This window comes from Oryzias latipes, chromosome 2, assembly GCF_002234675.1.
Source record: "Oryzias latipes chromosome 2, ASM223467v1".
In the NCBI taxonomy this organism is placed as follows: domain Eukaryota; kingdom Metazoa; phylum Chordata; class Actinopteri; order Beloniformes; family Adrianichthyidae; genus Oryzias; species Oryzias latipes.
The window spans coordinates 21,867,811-21,887,474 of NC_019860.2; the positions used below are offsets into that span (position 1 = coordinate 21,867,811).

Here is a 19,664-nt window from a genome sequence, read left to right on the forward strand (position 1 = left end):
ATTTTTTATTTTCCTTTCCATAGCTGGAGGCTGCAGTTCAAACATGTGCTTCAGCCATCTTGTGAACAAGCGTCGCCCACGGCTGCTAAGGCTCATGGGAAGTGTTGATTCCCAAACCATGAGTTAGGTGGCTGTTACGAGAAGTGACTATCATGTTGTTATACCATATATGATAGTGGTTAAATGAAAAATATAATGCTGTGTCATCCAGCTAGCTAGTTAGCTGATGATCAACATAGCTCTCCTTTAGACATGGATGAGTGTGCTAAGATTAATGACACATGCATAGTTGAGAGAATAAATCTTGAAGCTAAGCATTTGACATGATGCCCCATACTGGAGGAGGTGACTGCACTTTTGCTGTCAAATGATCAGTGCTTTGGACAACAATATCAAGTGTGAAGTCATCAGGGGATGGAGACTGTTTGGCAGCCATTTTGTGTTTTTCAAATTTAAAACCTTAGTTTCTTTTAACCAATATAACTTCCACATACTTGTAGCTAGAGACACCATTCAAACATTAAAATGATCACAAGGCTTTGGACTATAAAATACACTTAAAAATCATTATGGGATGTCGACACAACCTACTGTTGGTGGCCTTTTTATGACAAAATCTGAAGCAAATATTGCAATAAACTTCATCAATGGCTGGAACTGAACATAATGAAATTCACTGGATCTGGCCATATAAGGAATGTGGGCGTGGTTAGCAAACAAACTTCGTTGCTAAGGACGTCCAAAGGTTTACTTTTTCCAATTTGTCTGAAACTGACGTCGATTTGTTCGTCATGCCCAGGCGACCCAAACATAAAATGGTTGCTATGGAGATAAAATTAATAGAAAAGCCGCCATTTTGAAAAAAGTGGATTTTCTGTCAACTTAGACATGTAGCTTTTACCAATATGATACTCTCAAACAATATGTTTTTTTTAGTCAGTTGATGATGCTGATTCCAATGCTAACACTTTTAACAATTTTAGCAACATCTTCAAATTTTCAACAGTTGAGCCATTTTTTCATCAACTTAAGCTTTCATGCTTAACTCCTTCTACATTTTTTGACTTATTATAGCCATTCTACTATTACAATGTTCAACTTTTTCAGCTTATTCCTGCTATGACTTTTTTTTAAATTTTTTAACTTTTAAAGATATTCCAGGATTTTTGCTTCATTGAAATACATAGGAAATCTTTTTTTTTTTTTAACTTTTTTCACAGTTTTTTACCTACTATAACCATTTTACTTTTAAAATGTTGAGCTCTTTCAGCTCTGTTCAGCCATTTCTTCAGCAAATTCAGCTTTCATTCAGCATTATAGCATTCAACCCTGCATTTTCTTCTGGAAATGCAGCTCCTTCTAGTTTGTATTTGCTTTTTTTTTTTTTTACAAAATGTGGTCCAAGTCAGTCTGAGTCATCATTTCCCTCTTCACCACTCTCACCAATCAGAGAGCTTGTTAGAAGGCCACACCCCTACCACTTGAAAGCTGTCTATACAAAATCTGTCAAACGTTTTGAACGTTGGATGTAGGGGGCAACAGGCTCCACCTACTATTATTGAGGCATCTGATTGGTCCGTTTATAGCTTGAATAACTACAGAAAAATGTCGGGGGGGGGGGGTGGATTATCAATAACATGTTGCGAAAAAGGTATCAAAGCAAGAATAGTTATTCTGACAAATCGAATACCATGAGTAACAGCTGTTTAGGTCTCTATAGATGTCTATAGGATTTTGGCTTTTTGGAGCCTAAAGGCCTGTTCACACCGGGACGAATTTCGCCGGCGATTTTCGCCGACGTTTAACGCCTCGTGACTAAACAAAGGGCACCAACGAGAGTGTGCACACCGACGCGAAAAAACGCCAGGCGTTAAAGCGTCAAAAAAAAAAAACGCCTCGGGTTCGTTTTTTTTTTTTCGACACGTCGCGTCGAAATCTACTCGACCAATGAGAATGGCGCTTTTGCTCACGTGTCTGGAGCTTCTGAAGTTACAGTAAAACACAACTTGGGGGCGCTCAAACACAAAACTGCCTTGCTGAGCACACATACCAGCGAAGAAGATAGACGCCAAGTAGCGTCTACACACAGCCGCGAAGCAATAATGACGGACATTCTAAAATATCCCGGAACCAAGCACCAGTTGGAGCTACTGGTGCTTGAAATATTCATGTTTTCTTTGTTTGATTCTGACAAGCGTGTAAATACTTGCTCTCTTCTTCTGAGTGAAAAGCGACTTTCAGAAGCGTAAAGTTGCGCAGCGCCACCTTGTGTACAGGAGTATTTCTGTTTTACATTAAGCGCCATCTAATGTCAGGGAATGAAATTGCATGTTCACTCCACTCATCGTCAGCGAAAATCGCCTGGGTGTGAACACAAAAAACGTGGCGAAAAACGCTGGCGAATAACGCCTGGCGAATATTCGTCCCGGTGTGTACGGGCCTTAAGAGTACTTCCTGTTTGAAAGGCCAGGGAGGAGGGGCCACTTAGTTCAGCTGTCATGTATTGTCAATGGCTGCCTTGCAAGGTGCTAACTAGACCACTATCGTGGGACTCTGTGTCTTGCCCAAGAACACTTCGGCACATGGACACAAAATGGGACGGAACCTGCAACTTTTCAATTCGAGGTCAACTGCTTTGGAGCTAATTAAATTTTATGTAAACATGTATATATTTTTTGTAGTATTACTATCGTAATGTGCATTCAAAAAGTAGAGAAACGTAACCAGATCTAACTTGAAAAAAGGAATGGTCAAACACATTATATGGCCGAAACACCTGCGCACACCTCGTGGCGTCCAGGTAAAGCACGTCTACACAAACTTAACCTACATCTACTTCAAAGCAAAAGAGCCGAATGATGAAATTTCTGCTCCCGGGTGACTTGGATAATGGCTTTGCCTCAGGTTGCTACCCTGATGACTGCAGGAGGTTATAACAGGCAGGTCCCCTGGAGTATTTGGAGGGGGGTTGAGAAGGCAGTTCTGTATCCGTGGTGATTATAACTATGGAAACCAGGAGTCCCTCCATCACGTCTAGACAAATTAAGAGGGGAGAATCAGAACACACCTCTAATCAGTTTATGGTTTTTCTGAGATTTTTTCCCCCCAAGCTTAAGCACAAAATGTTTCTTTAAATAAATTGGACATTTCCTTTGAAGTTGATTAAAAACCTGTAAAGACCAGGACTGCAGGTTGAACTAGGGAAAATGCTGAGAAGGAACACCAGACAGATGGAAATTATGACCAAATGACTAATGCAGTTTATTTGTTAGTTTGACCTTTACCGGCATAAATAAGTCAAAAAGATCTATATTTATCCCACTTTAGTGAAAGCGATGAAGATTGCATTTCTTAAGGTCCCTGCATTAGCCCCATATTATTTTGACCTTATTTATGACATTCAAGATGGATTTTATTTCCATGTTAGCTACTGTTATTTCCACACACACACGGGCGCACACACCCAAACACACACGTATTTCTGGTCCTGGATGAGCGGAAGAAGATGAATGCATTGATATATATACAAGTATTTCTCAGAATATCCATATTGGTATATATCAGTACTTTGCAATGTAACCCTGGTTGGTGAAGGGTTTCCTGTAGGTCTTCTTCAGGCTTGTAGACACTGTAGCTGCAATATTGGTCCATTCTTCCATGCAGATCTGCTCAAGAGCTTTGATTTTTTTTAGACTTTCAACTCCCTTGACAGATTCTCAATTGGGTTGACGTCCACAGTCTGGTGAGAACTGTCCAGAACTTTTTTCAGACGTTTTTTCAGTGCGATGAATTTTACTGGAGATCTGCTTTCCAATACCAGATACAATCAACCAGCGTCGCTTTTTGCAACACACTAAATCAGGTCAGAAATGATCCGACGCTTTTCACCCAACAATGCTGGTGGTATGGATTTGTTTTCTCTGACCTTGTTTTTAATTTTGTTTTTCACTGTTTTAGTCATATGTCCTCTATTTAGCAACTTGCAAAACAGTGGTCTCTTTAAGCTGCTTACGGGCAGCTGATCTTAATTTTAGAAATTAACGAATCCTCTACAAATGATTTATGGATTTGAAGAAAGTGGTGCATCTTATGCAACCAGAACATGGTGTTCTGTCCAACAGTTAGCTGTTATTAACACAGTTTATATCTAGTTAAAGCCCATCATCTTGTAGTGTGACATGCATCTTGTTCCTCTTTGGACAATATGAGCTAAACCACTAAAGGATGATGGGTAAACTTCTGTGTCATAGCGAAAGAACGCAACACATCCTTCTCTCTCTGGGATCTCCTTCTGAGATTAGTGGCGATCTAAAACACCTCTTTCATCCCATCCACCAACCCCCCCCCCCATGACAGGTCTGGGCCTCCCAGATAAGACTGCAATTAATAGCTGCAGGACCAGGATCCATTAGTGTGTCTCTTCAGAGATGGCGTGTGTGTTCTTCAAGTGCTTTGGAACTGTTTTTAAACCTCTGAATGGATGAGAAGGCAACTGTAAAAATACTTTTGTTTACATTAAAAACTAATATATGAAATGGCCTAACAGGTAGTTATTTGACTTTTTATGAACAATGTCTTTCAGGGGAGAACATTTAGCTAAAATTCAAATGATCCAAGTTTGGAATGCGATAAATCTAAGAAAAGTAAAACATTTATTTTTCTCAATAACATCACTAAATGTTATTTTTATTTGTTTCCCTGTGTTTTGCCTTCCTTTCTTTTTGTGCCTGTTTGTTCTCGTTTTTTCCCCTCTTTTTATATTTTTCTTCATTAAAATTTGCTCTCCCTTTATTTCTTCTTTTATCCATCTCATCAATTTCTTCTTTTTTTTTTTTTTACAATATTTTCATTTTTTTATTCTTTGTTTCTTTTTATTTTTTCTTTCTTTGTTCATTTTGCTTTGTCCATATTTTGTGTTCTTCCCCTTCGTACATACCCTCCTTTTCTGTCTCTTTTTTAAGATCACATCAGTAAATCATAAGTGAATAGTTTTATTTTTTTGTATTAAGATCTTTTGTCACACCATCCTCCATCACATCTTCCTCTTCTCCTGTTTTTAGTCTCATTTAGCCTAAACTGTCCTTTCTCTTCTGTCCCATCAAATGACTTAAATTTTTTACCTTTACCCCTCCAGCTTTGCCTTTTGGGGGGCAAGAGAAGTCCTTAAGAGTCTGGGACCCTGTTGACTTGCAAACGAACCCTGGTGTGGTTCACTACAGTGTGAATACAAAGGAACATTTAAAGAGCAGAAGTTCAGAAAAAGTTGTCGGTGCTGGAGGAGTTACTTTTTTAAGTCATAAAATGTTCCCACTTTAGAAGAAAAGGTGAAACCTTTTGTCTGTAAACACAAATAAGTTGAGAAAAAAATTATGCTTTTTTTGTTTTATTTTAGTCAGAGGACAGTTCAGGCTGCCAGTTTTCCTTTTTTTTCTATTAAAGGCAAAACTTTCTAAATTTTATCAGTAAAATGATTAAATATTTACTCAAAGTAGCATTAAAACGGTTAAAAAAACCAATTGTTTCACAGGATAATTTGGGAGTTAAAATAAGTCAATGTTCTGTTGAGATTTCTAACTACTGTGAATAGGTCATCTTTTTTTTTTTGGTTGACATCAACTCTGAGGAAAACATTGTTCAAAAGAAAAAAAAAATGGTTTAAAAAAATGGTTTGAGTTATTGTCAAAGAATACATTTTATTGTCATGGTTTGGTAAGGGCGGACAGCACAACTGTTAAGCCCGTTGTGTATGATCTGAAAAAGTTTTTGAGTCGGGGTTTATACGTTTTGAAACTGCAGCCTCCTCTAAAATATATATTTTTTTTCTTTCCAAACAGACGCGAGCAAATGCCCGGAGCTTTCCATAAACCAACAATGGTTGGGAAAGCACTCAGCAAATTGCTTCGCAAATAATCTGACTTTAATCGCCGGATTCCTTTAAACTTTCATGTCGTTGTGTTGCGTAATTAGATCATTGCATTGTGTTTTTGTGACTTTTATGTGCCTCCCTCGGGGAGAACGTGGCTGAATTCCTCTTCAAACGTCCACCCAGACGTGGCTTTTTTTGTTTTTGTTTTTCTACTTCATTTAATGTAAACGACCTCCTATACGACAGTGCTGCATTCAAAGCAGTTCTGTGGTTTTGTGCCGCTGACATTCTTTTTTTGTTGATGCACACGAACCCAGTTTGCTGCTAAAAACCATTTTGGAATTTTCTGTTCTGGGTTTTCATGGACTAACAGGATTAATTGAAGCATCAGAGTTTGCTAAATTCTCAGTCCACTGACCAAACCCAAGATCTTGCTTTCAAAGAATCCAGCGCGTTCATATCTTATGAGTATTGACCATCAGCAATCCACATTTCCCAGATTATTGACCATCCATCTGACAGGCTGAACTGTGACTCTGAGCTGGAGTAGGATAAGGACGAAATGAGTTTAGGAGACCAGGGGAATCCTGGTCTCTTCTTGCTCCTAATGTGTGACTTTTCCTGAGACCGTTGGGTTTTCTTGCACAGTCTGTCCCCCAAAAAACTTGGTACAAAATGTTCCCAGATGATTTGCTGCAACTATTCTCAAAATTAAGGATGATTAGTAGATTATTTCCCTCTAAAGAAATTGGTTTTTGAGGATTCCGACGTCCTTTTCTCTCGTCCTCTTCTTCCCAAATGTCTGAAGTATCCTTGAACACATAAATTTGTTCTCTCCTGTCTCCACTCATCTCACCGTTGAGGTGACTGTTCTGTCTTTGTGCCGTCAGTCTTTTCTTGGCCCGTGATTTATACGCTTTGCAGAAAGGGAGTGACCATGTATCTTCCACAGCTGCAAAGGAAGGATGGGAGAAAAACGACAAGCGGTTGAGGAAGGGTTTGTTAATCAAAAGAGATGAAGGAAGTATTTAAATGTCGGTCGGCGCTTCTTTCACTTAAATCCTGAAGCAGGGAAGAAGTGTTTTTGAATTTTCTTTTAGTGAATCGGCAATTTGACCCCCAAACTCTGGGCACACATCGGTGTCGTTGATGAGGCAGAGACCTTTAAAGACCCACTTCAATCAACATTTGTTCTACTTGATCATGATTATCCCGTCTCAAGGCAAAATAAATTTAAAAAAAGCCATTTTCTGCAGAAACTCACCTAGAAATTCGCCTCTGAGTTGTGGGCGTGACCGTTGGCGTGGAGTTACCCCCGCCCCCCTTCCCCTTAACTGTTAGCTCTTTGTTTACACGCTCTCCCGCTACCTTACACCCCCAACCTAACATTACTGTTGAAGCAAAAACGGCCAGCGATATCAGAGCTATCAAGACGTATGGTTACTTGGTCAGATCTCAGTTGGGACAAGGAAAGCAATGGTGTACAGTCGTCTACAATGGAGCAGCGCGTCTTCTACGTAACAAATGCGACCTTTTTCAAACTGCATTTTTTTCCTCTGCTCCTGATTCACAACAATTTGAATAAATACATGCTCAGAAAAACAATTTTGAGCTGAACTTTCTTCACACGTGTCCTCCAACATCTGAAAAAATGCCGTGTTAGAAAACAGCTTTCTTCGGAGTGGGTCATTAAAATAATCCGGCTGGGTGGTGCAGATGGTCGGGCATCAGGAGTGAAGTCCACCAGCGCGGCGGTCCCTGCGGGCTCTGGAGGGCCTTGACCAGGAGAGGACTTTACGCCCCGCTGTGCGACTGAAGGATTTATTACAGTGGCAGTGGTTAGACTTAGCTTGGAGCTAGTCTAAAATGGAGAAGTAAGACGACTCCTTCCCTCCACTAGTCTGAGGGGTCACCTTAGGCAAGTGATAGCACCCTCTAGCCTCCCTACCTGGGGTCACAGGTTCAGGCATTGGCAGCAGGATGTCTGGGGGTGGAAACGGCAGATGAGCCAATAGCCAATGGCGTTAACACCTGATGGCATGCTGATGAGCCTCAAAAAGCTGAGGCCAAAGGATGGCATCAACCAGCAAGTGTTTTAATACTGCGGGGCGACCTCTTCGTCAGCAATGTACGTTGCACACTTGTGTACCACATTGTATGTGGCGTTTGAGGACCAGAGAGGCAGTCTGGTTGAGGCACAACACCAACTGGCTTTGGTTTTGTGCAAGGCGTTTTGGGTTTTGAGGGTTTTGAGTGTTTGAGTGTTAAGACTTGTGGCGATAGAGTACATGTGTCGACAGCAGGCCTAAGTAGCTGGGAGCTGTTAGCAGAAGCTCTGCATGCAGGCGGCTCACATCTGATGGTCGCAACTTTAACTGACCTATGAGTACCAGTTTGTTGAGGCAGCAATGTGAGTGACCAGGCAGCCCTTTTTAGGGACAGCATTGCCTGCCCAGGAATGGGAAGCCCCTAGAAAAGGTGGGGTAAAAAAAGCGTACTCAGATCTAGACCTGGCTGGCTAACCGCGGTCAGCGGGACTTCCTTTAATGCGGTAGAACCTCAAAATCAAAGAAGATGACTATTGCAACATGGAACGTACGAACTATGCTAGATAATGATAACCGACCTGAACGTAGAACAGCTTTGATTGCAAAGGAACTCAAGACGCTCAGCATTGAGATTGCAGCCCTACAGGAGACACGTCTTGAGGCCCAGGGACAGCTCCAAGAAGCAGAGTACACTTTCTTCTGGGTTGGTAAGACCACAGCACCTAGACAAGCTGGAGTTGCCTTCGCAATCCACAACACAATTGCTAAAAAGTTAGTTTCACTACCCACAGCAATTTCACCTAGACTTATGTCTCTAAGAGTACCTATTGAGAAAGGTCGCTATTTAACTCTGGTGAACGTGTATGCCCCAACTATGACTTACACTGATGACGAAAAAGAAACATTTTACCAAGAACTTACTCATGTAATCCTCAAAGTTCCCATAGAAGACAAGCTCCTGATATTAGGTGACTTCAATGCTCGAGTTGGAACAGACTGGGAAACCTACTTGGGTGTCATTGGCAAATTTGGAAAGATGAAAAAGAACTCCAATGGAGATCTTCTTCTAAACCTTTGTGCTCAACTTGACCTAAGCATCACCAACACATTTTTCTATCAACCCGATAAGAATTTCTTCACATGGAAGCACCCTCGCTCAGGTAACTTCCACCTGCTTGACTATGTCATTACCAGAAAATCAGACTTAGCAGATGTATTATGTACAAAGGCAATGCGTGGACCAGAGTGCTCTACTGACCACTACCTTGTGAGATGTCAACTTAGAATAAAAATTGTCTTACCTCGTAGGAAAACGTCTGCAAGTACCAAGCCCAAGAAAATGGATACTAACAAACTGCTAAACAAAACGTGTTGTGATGAGCTATCAAAAGAAATTGAAGCAGCTCTGGAGAATGTAAATTTGACTAGAGAGATGGATATTGAACAGCACTGGAAATATTTGAAAGAAACAGTTTATTCTACAAGTATGAACACCCTAGGTCCTGTTTATAGAAAGACTCAGGATTGGTTTTGTGATCATGGTAGTGAAATCGAGAAACTCTTGGAGGAAAAGAAGCATATACATCTTAGACATCTACATGAGAATTCTGAGAAGAGCAAGGGTGCACTTTCGGAAATCAAGGCAAAGGTACAGAAGGAGCTGAGACATTTGAAGAACAACTGGTGGCAGAAGACAGCAGAGGAATTGCAGAGCATGGCTGATAATCATAACTACCATGGACTGTTTGCCGGTCTGAAGTCTATCTATGGCCCAAGAAGCACTGCTGTTGCCCCAGTAAGATCAGCAGATGGAAGTAAGCTATTCACAGATCTCCAAGACATCAGATCCAGATGGAAGGAGCACTTTTATAAGCTGCTAAATCAAGATGGTTCAGTAAAGTCAAATGCATGTCAAAACCTGGAAAATACACCAAAAAAGACTGAACTGGGTAGACAATTCAGTATGGAAGAACTCAAGTACGCTCTGAAATCAACAGCAAGTGGTAAAGCACCTGGTCTTGATGGTATCCCATCAGAGATCTTGAAATATGGTGGTGAGAAGTTGTGTGAATCTCTGTTAGATCTATTCAACAGATGTCTTATCTCTGGTACTGTGCCACAAGACTTCCGAGATGCTTTAATTGTCACCATCTACAAGAAAAAGGGCGACCGTGCAGATTGCGGAAACCATCGGGGTATATCACTACTGGCCATAGCTGGAAAAGTGCTTGCAAAAATTGTCCTGAATAGATTAAAGACCATTGCTGAAGAAGTACTTCCTGAGTCTCAGTGTGGTTTCCGGGCTGGTCGTTCCACTTCAGACATGATTTTCACTCTGAGACAGCTGCAGGAGAAGGCAGCAGAGCAGCACCAACCACTTTATATAGTCTTTGTAGATTTTACAAAGGCTTTCGATACAGTCAATCGTACAACTCTATTGAAGGTCCTTGAAACCTATGGTTGCCCAGACAAGCTTGTCAACATTATTAGGCAATTTCATGATGGAATGAGGGCACAGGTTTCAGTTGGTGGTGAACCCAGTGACACCTTTCCAGTTAACCATGGCGTGAAGCAAGGCTGTGTACTGGCACCAACCCTCTTCTCTCTATATCTTACAGCTGTACTGGATACTATGAAAGAAGGCCCAAACAAGGGTGTCTTCATCCGCACAAGAACTGATGGTAAACTTTTCAACCTTGCCCGTCTTCGTGCCCACACTAAGACACAGGAGATGTGTGTCAGAGAACTACTTTTTGCTGATGACTCAGCCCTTGTAGCTAGTAACGCATCTGATATGCAACAGATTGTAGATCGCTTTTCCTCTGCAGCTGAGATGTTTGGATTGAAGATTAATATCTCTAAGACCGAACTACTGTATCAGCCTCCCACATTATCCAAGAAACACCCAGAGACGATTATGATTCATGATGAACCACTGAAGTCAACAGAGAGTTTTTCTTACCTGGGCAGTACCTTAACTAACTCAAACTCAGCTGATCTGGAAGTGGAACGGAGAATACTTTCTGCCACTAAGGCCTATGGTGCACTACAAAAGAGACTGTGGAGTTGCCATGACATCAGTACTAGTACCAAAGTGAAGGTATATGCAGCCGCAGTCATCCCCTGTTTGCTATACTCCATTGAGTGCACCACACTCTACCGCAGACATATCAAGGCTCTAACACGACTTCAGCTTCGCCACCTTCGCTTCATTCTCAACATCAAGTGGCAAGATCGTATCCCAGATGTTGAGGTTTTGAGACGTGCCAACACAGTTAGCGTTGATGCCCTAATAACATCCGCACAACTTCGATGGGCAGGGCACGTGTGTCGGATGCCCAACAATAGATTACCCAAAGCAGTATTCTACTCAGAACTTTCTCAAGGAAAAAGGAGCCGCGGTGGACAGAAACTACGCTATAAAGATGTGCTAAAGCGACACATGAAGAGAGCAGGCATCCCACACTACAACTGGGAAGAAGAAGCCATACAAAAATCCAAATGGCGTGCAACTTTAAAGGATGCCATTATAACCATTGAGGACCAACGCCAACGTGAATACCAACAGCCACATTACCGGCGTCACTCCGTAGCAACTTCAACCGATTTCAAATGCTTGACATGTGATCGCTTCTGCAGATCCCGAGCTGGACTAGCAGCCCACATGAGAGCCTGTCATTTTTAATCCTCAAACTCAAGACCAACTTCGACACACGAAGGACAGCCATTATTACAGTTTACATCACGTTGAACCCTTCAAAGGTCCAGATTTGACTCGCAGACGGGAAAGCTGATCCGATGGCGTGCAGGTGCTGTTATTGCACAGACTTAGACGCCTTGTGTTTGCGACAAAACAGTTACTTTTTAGATCAAACACCTTTTTAGTTATTTATTGTGAGCTTTTTTAGCTGTCGACTAAGAAGCGGTAAATCCTGCTGCTGTCTGACTTGCTTTTATTGGAGTAAGCTCATGCTGGCTGCCCCCTTTTTTTCTTTTTTCCTCGGGTGCAGTGTGGTGAAAATAGTAAAGCTCCAGAGACCGCCGTCGTCTACGGTTTAAACACTTTTTATAGAAGTGGAATTTAATGTTCACTGACGGATGTTCTTTACCCTGATCCAACAGACATGCATACAGCAGCCATTCCTTAAGAGTTTTTCTCATCAAATCGAACCCCCCTCCCATTGGTCACTCCCACACTGGACGGGGGGCACGATGCCCCTCGGATGCACGCAGGTCTGGAAGGGGAAAATGTGCCGTCCATCTCGCAAAAACAACATTTGTTCGGCTGCCAGGGCCTTCAGAACCATTAACGAGATTAGGCGGCACACAAAGGCAGCGGCCCCCGCCCCTCCCTCCTGCTTCTCCTCCCGTACTCCCTCCCGGTTTTTGTTCCAGCTCATTTGCCGGCACAATGTGGACATTCAGCAGTTTGTCGGCACCTCTTTTTATTTGTTTGTGAGGATGCTCGGACACAAAAAACCTCCAGACGGAGGAGGACCGCAGAGCAGAGCTCCTGCTGGAGGTGGACCCTCCTCTTTTCTCCTTCTGCAACTGCTCAGTTTGTTCCCTCTGGAGATGAGAAAAAAGATGGTTACATAAACACTGAGCTCGCTTATTCAAGAGGCAGAAGACCCATGGAGGCGGGGCTTGAACACAGAAGCATGACCCATTTTATGTTGTTTGATTTTTGTGCTCTTTTTTTGTTTTATTGAGATAATGGTGGTGATGATGATGTAAGCCGTCTATCCCCAGTCTCCCTCATCAGACCTCATCTTAGTTTTCATTTCAAAGCCCCCACTCGCCTAGCTGTAAAATGTAACTGCGTCGGCTGTTTGAAACCCCGAGAAGCTGACGGGACGTCTCTGCTCGCTCTCACAGGTGCCGACTGACGTGTCCATGGGTCTGCTGGCTGAGCCCCAGGTGGCCATGTTCTGCGGGAAGCTCAACATGCACATCAACGTGCAGACGGGCAAGTGGGAGTCCGACCCCTCCGGCACGAAGAGCTGCATCGGCACCAAGGAGGGGATCCTGCAGTACTGCCAGGAGGTGAGGCGAGCGAGGAGTGATGGAAGGCTCCCCTTCAGTGGAGGATTAATGTGCAACATCGTGTTAGTTGATTGGTTAAAAGGTATTTTTATTAAATGTAAAGCGACTGATGCACGACTGCAGAAGATCAGTTTACTGTACTGAACGCCATCAATATTTATAGTCTTTTTTTAGGGTGGATTTTGTATCTAAATGTAGCTCACAGCACGCGAGGAAAATTCATTTGACCTTTAACTCATTATTAAAGACCAATGACAGTATTTTTTTAATGGCTGCAGAAGATCTGCATTTACAAATCTGCTAATAACATTTAAAAAAAGAAATCTTTTGATTATGTCCATTTTAATTCAATCTGCAAAAGAAAGTACCGTCGGTTTACTCAGTTTTACTTGTTCCAAAAGCACAATACGTACCAAAAGTGAGACTCTATTAATGGCCAGCTCTAGCATCGTGGGATGTTTTACCGGTAGAGGTATTCAAGTCCGTCTCCGGTCATCTCTCAATTTATTTCAAAAGCATTCCCAGTGGTCTTTTAATTATGATGATGCGGTTTTTAGCCAAAATAAATAAACTTGTGTCGTTTTCTAGGACATAAAAATTCCCCTCTGAGTGCTGGCAGAACAAGCCTGCCCTCACTTCCCGTCAGCCAAAATCATCACTCTTTGTTTGCTTGATCTGATATTTAGTGAGCTGTAATTGCTCTATCCCTTGTCCTTTGTCTTTGGGCTGCCATGAGTGAATTGGAGATAAGGTTCAATTCTATAAACGAGAGCTCTCTGTTTACATGCTCTCCCACTAGCTTACAGCCCCTCCCACCCACAACCTAACATACCCGGTGCAACAAAAATGGCGAGCAATGTTGTAGCTATGCAGATGCTAATTCGGACGAGGAAAACAAAGACGTTCATGGATCAATTTGTCTACAAGTGGATGCATCAGAATGGAGCGGAGCAGGGAGCTTGTGGCCCGCCTTACAGTATTTTCGACATCACATGTACGGCCTTATTTTGTCTGCTCCCGAATCACTATTTAAATATAGAAATTCTCAGTAAATGCCATTTTAGGCATTACTTTCTTAATATATGTCCATCATTAAAATGCCATAAGAACGTGTTAAAAACACCAAAATCCCATGTTTTATTGGAGTATGTCTTTTAAATTCAGCTCTAAGTGGTCCAAAAGGGTCTAAAAATAGTATTAGTGTGTATTCAGACTGGACACATTTGGTCTGCTTAAAGTGAACCAATGGTAATCCGAATGCTGTTCAGTCAAACGCAGGGACTGGTAAGCGAACAGGAACCGCTCCCGGACCCATCTTTCGAGGTCGTCTCGGTTCATTTCCAATCGGACTGAGGTCTGAGTGGAACAACTGGACCAAAGCGACCACAGTAGCAGCGCATTACAGGATAGCAGAGACTTGGTGCGAAATCTCAATACGGTGTAAATCTTGTGATTTAAGCACGAAACAGAAACGGTTTGGTTCATTGCTAGCGTCCTTGCAATGGCTGGTGGCGTTGGTTTATCTTTATTTGCAAAATAAAGGCAGACGTTGTCAGGCTTGTCGCCACGTCTGGGTTCACCTAATGCATTCGTCTTTGCCAAGCGCTGCCTTTTTTAACTGGCGACATGTTTAGAACCCGGAAGTGGTCGTAAAAACGGACGTAGCTACGCCCGAAAGCAAGGGTCTCAAACGAGGAAGCCGAAAACGCGCACTTGCATAGACTTGGCATTGTAAGTGGCTGCTTGAACACGCTTAGTTTTGTGGTTTCATAACTCCACATGGCTTCAAGACGCTTTTATTTTTTTTACATTTTTCTAAAAGCGATCAAAGCAAAAACATAGGAGGCAAACGCTTCCTTCTTGCAGAAAACGCATACATGGTTGCCGTAGCGATAACACGTACCACCCACTTTGAAAAAAAAGATTCTTGAAATGTTCTTTACTGGAGTGAAACAGATGCTTGGGGAAAGCAGAAATGAAAAAGACTTTTTTGTTTTAAATATAAATCCTATTAAAAGGATTAAAGACTTCTTCTCAAAGATGAATCGTTCCTTTTGAGATGAATTTCAAAATGTGATATGTTGCAGCTCTAGTCAACCACTTGACCTCATTTAGATGAATGAACGTCTCTGCAACAGAAGTTCAGACATGAGGGGAAGTGAAAATAACTTTTAAATTGAGGTGCTTTTAGGGTAAAAATGAGAGAATTGCTTGTTTTAGTTTAAAAATACTTCATTTCTGAACCCTATAATGACAAACTCCGTTATCCAGGTGTATCCGGAGCTCCAGATCACCAACGTGGTGGAGGCCAACCAGCCGGTTAGCATCCAGAGCTGGTGTAAGAAGGGACGCAAGCAGTGCCGCGGCCACATGCACATCGTGGTTCCCTATCGCTGCCTGGGTGAGGTTTCAGCAGCAGGACACATTTTCCCCCTCTTATGGATTGAAATCATCCGCTTTTTTATGTTTTCATGTTAAATTCGCTTCATTTAATCGTTGCCTGACACAAAAGGTGGAGCCTGGAGAGGAAAAGGAACTGTAAAAATAAATAAATGTGATTTATTTAAACGTGAGCACGAGACTGAGTTTGCTTCCATAGAACAGCTTTACCATGAGTCAGCAGAATGTAGGGAAGCAGTTCAACTGTGAGGAAAGTGCAAGTTTGTCCTAAATACAGCTTCGTTTTTTGTTTTTGTTTTTTTTTTACAAAATGAATCTAGAAATACCTTCAAAGCTCTGACGCTGACATCTTTTTATTTATTTATTTTTTACTGCAGTGGGAGAGTTCGTGAGCGACGCTCTGCTTGTTCCTGACAAGTGTAAGTTCCTGCACCAGGAGCGCATGGACCAGTGTGAGAGCCACCTGCACTGGCACACTGTTGCCAAGGAGGTGAGGGAACCCGCCGCCATCACAACAATACCTCTTTTCAACTTGATGTTGAGGGATCATTTGTTTTGAAGTGTGGGTGATCGCGTCTTCGTGTCTGGGTTCATCAGATCATTCAGACTCTCCCGGTACGGTGAGGTTCACCCTCTGCTGCCGGAGCGGCGTCTGAATGACGGCGCTTTCAGCGGTACTTCTGTCGTCACAGGCCAACTCTGAGTTCTGATGTGACGCAGATTCTTCACAGAAATTCAGATATTTGAACTCTTGACACGCCAAAACGCTCAAAACGTGCTGCTGCCGGACCGATGCGCCAAGCCTGATGCTCAGAATGCGCGGCAGGACCCGCCGGATTCATCTGTGCATTGACTGAACGTTGAAACTGGACGCCTCTGACAAAGCAAATCGCGTTCGGTGATTGTGATTTGTCATTTTAAGATGTAGAAGTACAAAATAATTCAGATAAATAAGAATTCTGATTTGTTGTAAGAAATCAGATTATTCAGTTTGCACAATATAACCAGTTTTTTCTGTTCTTCAGACCAACCGGACGTCAATGTCCAAATATGGTCATCTTTTGTTCTATTTTTAACACGCTCCTAGTGGTCTTTTAATTAAGATTGTACTTTAAGTTAAAATGAACAAATCAGTGCCGTTTTCAAGGTCATATTTTCTACAGAGCGGCAGGAATTGATTAGAATTTCACCTCTTAGTTGTGAGAGGGAGAAACCCCGCCCCCTTTCCCCTTCCTGTTGCTGGTAACTTGGAGCATGGAGCTTGTGGCCCGCCCAGTGTATTTCCAATCTCTTTCAAACTCCTGGTTTTCTTCTGCTCCTGATTCACAACGATTCACATAAATAAATACTCAATAAATGTCATTTCAAGCTTCATTTTCTTAATATATGCCCTCTAATATTGGCGAAAAATACCACAAAAACATGTTAAAAACACCATTTCCATGGGAGCGAGTCTTGAAAGCCTCTAGAACAGTTTGAAGAACGGAACCCATGACCCGGGTGAATTACAGAGGTCAGATGATGCTTGAGGTGGAGTGTCCCACCACCGCTCGAGTTCAGCTTCTGAATGGACTGACTGAAAGGGACACACCTAATTGAAGTCCATCTATTGCATCTTCTCGTTCCTGTCTGTCCTTGCAGTCTTGTGGAGATCGGACCATGACCCTCCACGATTATGGGATGCTGTTGCCGTGCGGCATCGATCGCTTCAAGGGAGTGGAGTTCGTCTGCTGCCCCACTGAGGTGGAGCGCAACGCCGACAGCGCCGAGCGGGACGCTGACGACTCCGACGTGTGGTGGGGCGGCGTGGAGACGGACTACGCCGACAACAGGTCTGCGTGACGGACGCACGGGGCAGGGCGCTTAGCAACAATGATGTCTTGGTCTTTTGGTTTTCACTGCTGCTTCTCTCTTCCGGTCTCGCAGTAGGTTAATGGAGCCGGCGCCAACAGAGCAGCAGGAGGAGCCCAAACCATCTGTGGCAGAGGAGGACGATGACGAAGAGGCGCCCGAGGAGGATGACGACGAGGAGGAGAGGGAGGTGGTGGACGACGGTCTGGACAATGACCAGGATGGGGACGGCGAGGAGGACGAAGAGGTGGTGGAGGAGGATGACGAGGATGACCAAAACGACGATTTCGACGCGCTCGACGACGACGACGAAGAGGCCGGCGAGCCCACCGCCAGCGTCGCCATGACAACCACCACCACCACAACCACAGAGTCCGTGGAAGAAGTCGTCCGGGGTGAGGAAACCACTCGGCATCAAAGCAGCACATGGCGTTCTCCCAAAAACGTAACCGGTCCCTGTAGCAGATCCATGCGGTGGTTCTGGCCGCTCTGTCATTTCACATCTCCGATTATCTACGATCCATTAGTGGCATGAGACGCCGTCTCTTCATTTCAGTTGTTTGATTAGTTTTAACTGCCCTTCCAAGCATTCATAACCCCCAAACCCGCCTGCACTCGTCTCTCAGCCTCACGTCCTTTGAAGCATTTTAGAAAAACAGAAACGATCACTCACAGGCCTGAAGGAGAGTCAAAGAGAGAGAATAAAGCCGCGAGCAGCGTTGTGTAGGCCGAAGGCGTTACCTGCCCCCCCTCATTGCCCCTTGTTAGCTGCCCTCACTGGCTGAGCGGCTGCTTCAGGCCCCGTGTCCATGATCAGTAACAAAATCATTGAAAAAAACTCAAAATGGTTTTGTCTCCATAGCAACCATTTTATTTTTCGGTCGCCTGGGGGTGACGGACCAGTTTATGTCATTTTTAGAAGAATCTGCAAAAGTAAACTTTTGAATTTCCTCAGCAACAACAGCCGCATTCCTCATATAGTCGTTTATTATGTCCTCTCGTTTCGATCAGCTTGTGCCAAAGATTCGCGTATTAATTTGTCATAATATTCTGGTGGAAAAAACGCGCATGCAACAGGGGAACGCCACTTTTGCAGGCTCACCACGCCAACGCCGTTCAACATCTACCTACTGTAAATTCAATATTTTTTCCCACAGATGCTTGAGGAGTTAGGAGGCCATAGTTCTTAGTCTCTAGGGGGATTTTAAATTTGTACCTGGTACTAAAGGTGTTATTGTTTGGAATTCATGATTGCGTTAAACTTTTTAAAAAAAAGTTGTAACATACATAAATTTCGAGAAAGTCGCTCAAACAAAATCTTTCTTTTCCCAAATTGTGAGAAAAGGAAGAGCATGGTCGCCAAGTTTTCGGCTTCATGGCCATCCCATAATGATTATAAAACTTCCTGTGGATGTCCCGGACATGTGTGTTTTGGTTTTTTTATTATTTTTGTACTGCATTTGAGATTTTGGCCCCTTGCGTTGTTTTGATGGTCTCTCCCGCTATGATGTCATTATTTGGGTGGTGGCGGTGAATAATTCCTCTTCAGCGGGTATTTGGTGAGTCTTGGAGTGTGTAGCCAGCAGTGAGACAGAAGACTTGCAAAAACAATCCACTCCTTGCCCTCCAGGACTCTCAATTATGGGCTGTTTTCTGAATGTGTGTCTTCCAAGATGTGTGCTGGGCCGACGCAGAGACCGGCCCGTGCCGGGCCCTGCTGCCCCGCTGGTTCTTTGATCGCGAGGAGGGCCGCTGCGTTCAGTTTATCTACGGCGGCTGCGGAGGCAACAGGAATAACTTTGAGTCAGAGGAGTACTGCATGTCTGTCTGCAGCAGCGTCCGTAAGTCCTGCCGGCGGCGGTGGCGGCGATGATGGCGATGGCTCGCTTGTCTGCAGCCGCTCCGCTTTCAGCCTGTCAGAATTAACAGCTGTTCTCTGCTTTCTCTTTCCGCCTCTGTAATGATCACTAGAGCCCTGAAATATGCTTCATGTTTCACATACTCCTCTAAATTGTTCACATATTTGATTTCCTGCATCTTTCACCTGCCTTTGGAGGCTTTTATTTTGATAGGGAATAGTAGAAATGCCGACAAAGAAAATCTGTTTATGTCCTCTAAGGAAACAACAGAATGAAGACACTCGTTATTGCCATGGTTACACGAGCCTGTAGGATAACGACCATAATTCCCATGATTACAGCGTCTTCAGGATTCTCCTCTCGCATTTTTATTAGTTTAGCTGGAGGGTGAGATGTGAAATCAGCCAGGCAGGAAGGATTTTTTTAATTTTCTTTCTTTTTTACAATAATCCGCGCTTCGCCGCACATTATCTGTCGCATCGTTGACGGGTTACAAGGCCGCTCGTGTTCCGTCCTCGTCGCCGAGGAAACGAGCTGCGGTTCTGTCACTCCGTTCAAGAAAAGAACGTAAAAAAGAATAGGATTATCTGGTTT

The 19,664-nt window shown here is 43.3% G+C and overlaps 1 protein-coding gene across 3 annotated transcripts in view; it reads left to right on the forward strand.

The window, feature by feature from the left end:
* The window catches only part of LOC101162104 (amyloid-beta A4 protein), a 44,716-nt gene that overhangs the window by 14,735 nt on the left and 10,317 nt on the right, over positions 1 to 19,664 (forward strand). For 2 of the 3 annotated variants that reach the window (XM_023965881.1, XM_023965885.1), the window contains exons 2-7: positions 12,793 to 12,960; positions 15,232 to 15,361; positions 15,738 to 15,850; positions 17,002 to 17,192; positions 17,287 to 17,606; positions 18,885 to 19,052. In XM_023965881.1, coding sequence (XP_023821649.1) covers positions 12,793 to 12,960; positions 15,232 to 15,361; positions 15,738 to 15,850; positions 17,002 to 17,192; positions 17,287 to 17,606; positions 18,885 to 19,052 — 1,090 coding nt within the window. The remainder of the gene's footprint in view (positions 1 to 12,792; positions 12,961 to 15,231; positions 15,362 to 15,737; positions 15,851 to 17,001; positions 17,193 to 17,286; positions 17,607 to 18,884; positions 19,053 to 19,664) is intronic. The other variant, XM_023965889.1, reaches the window with a different exon arrangement.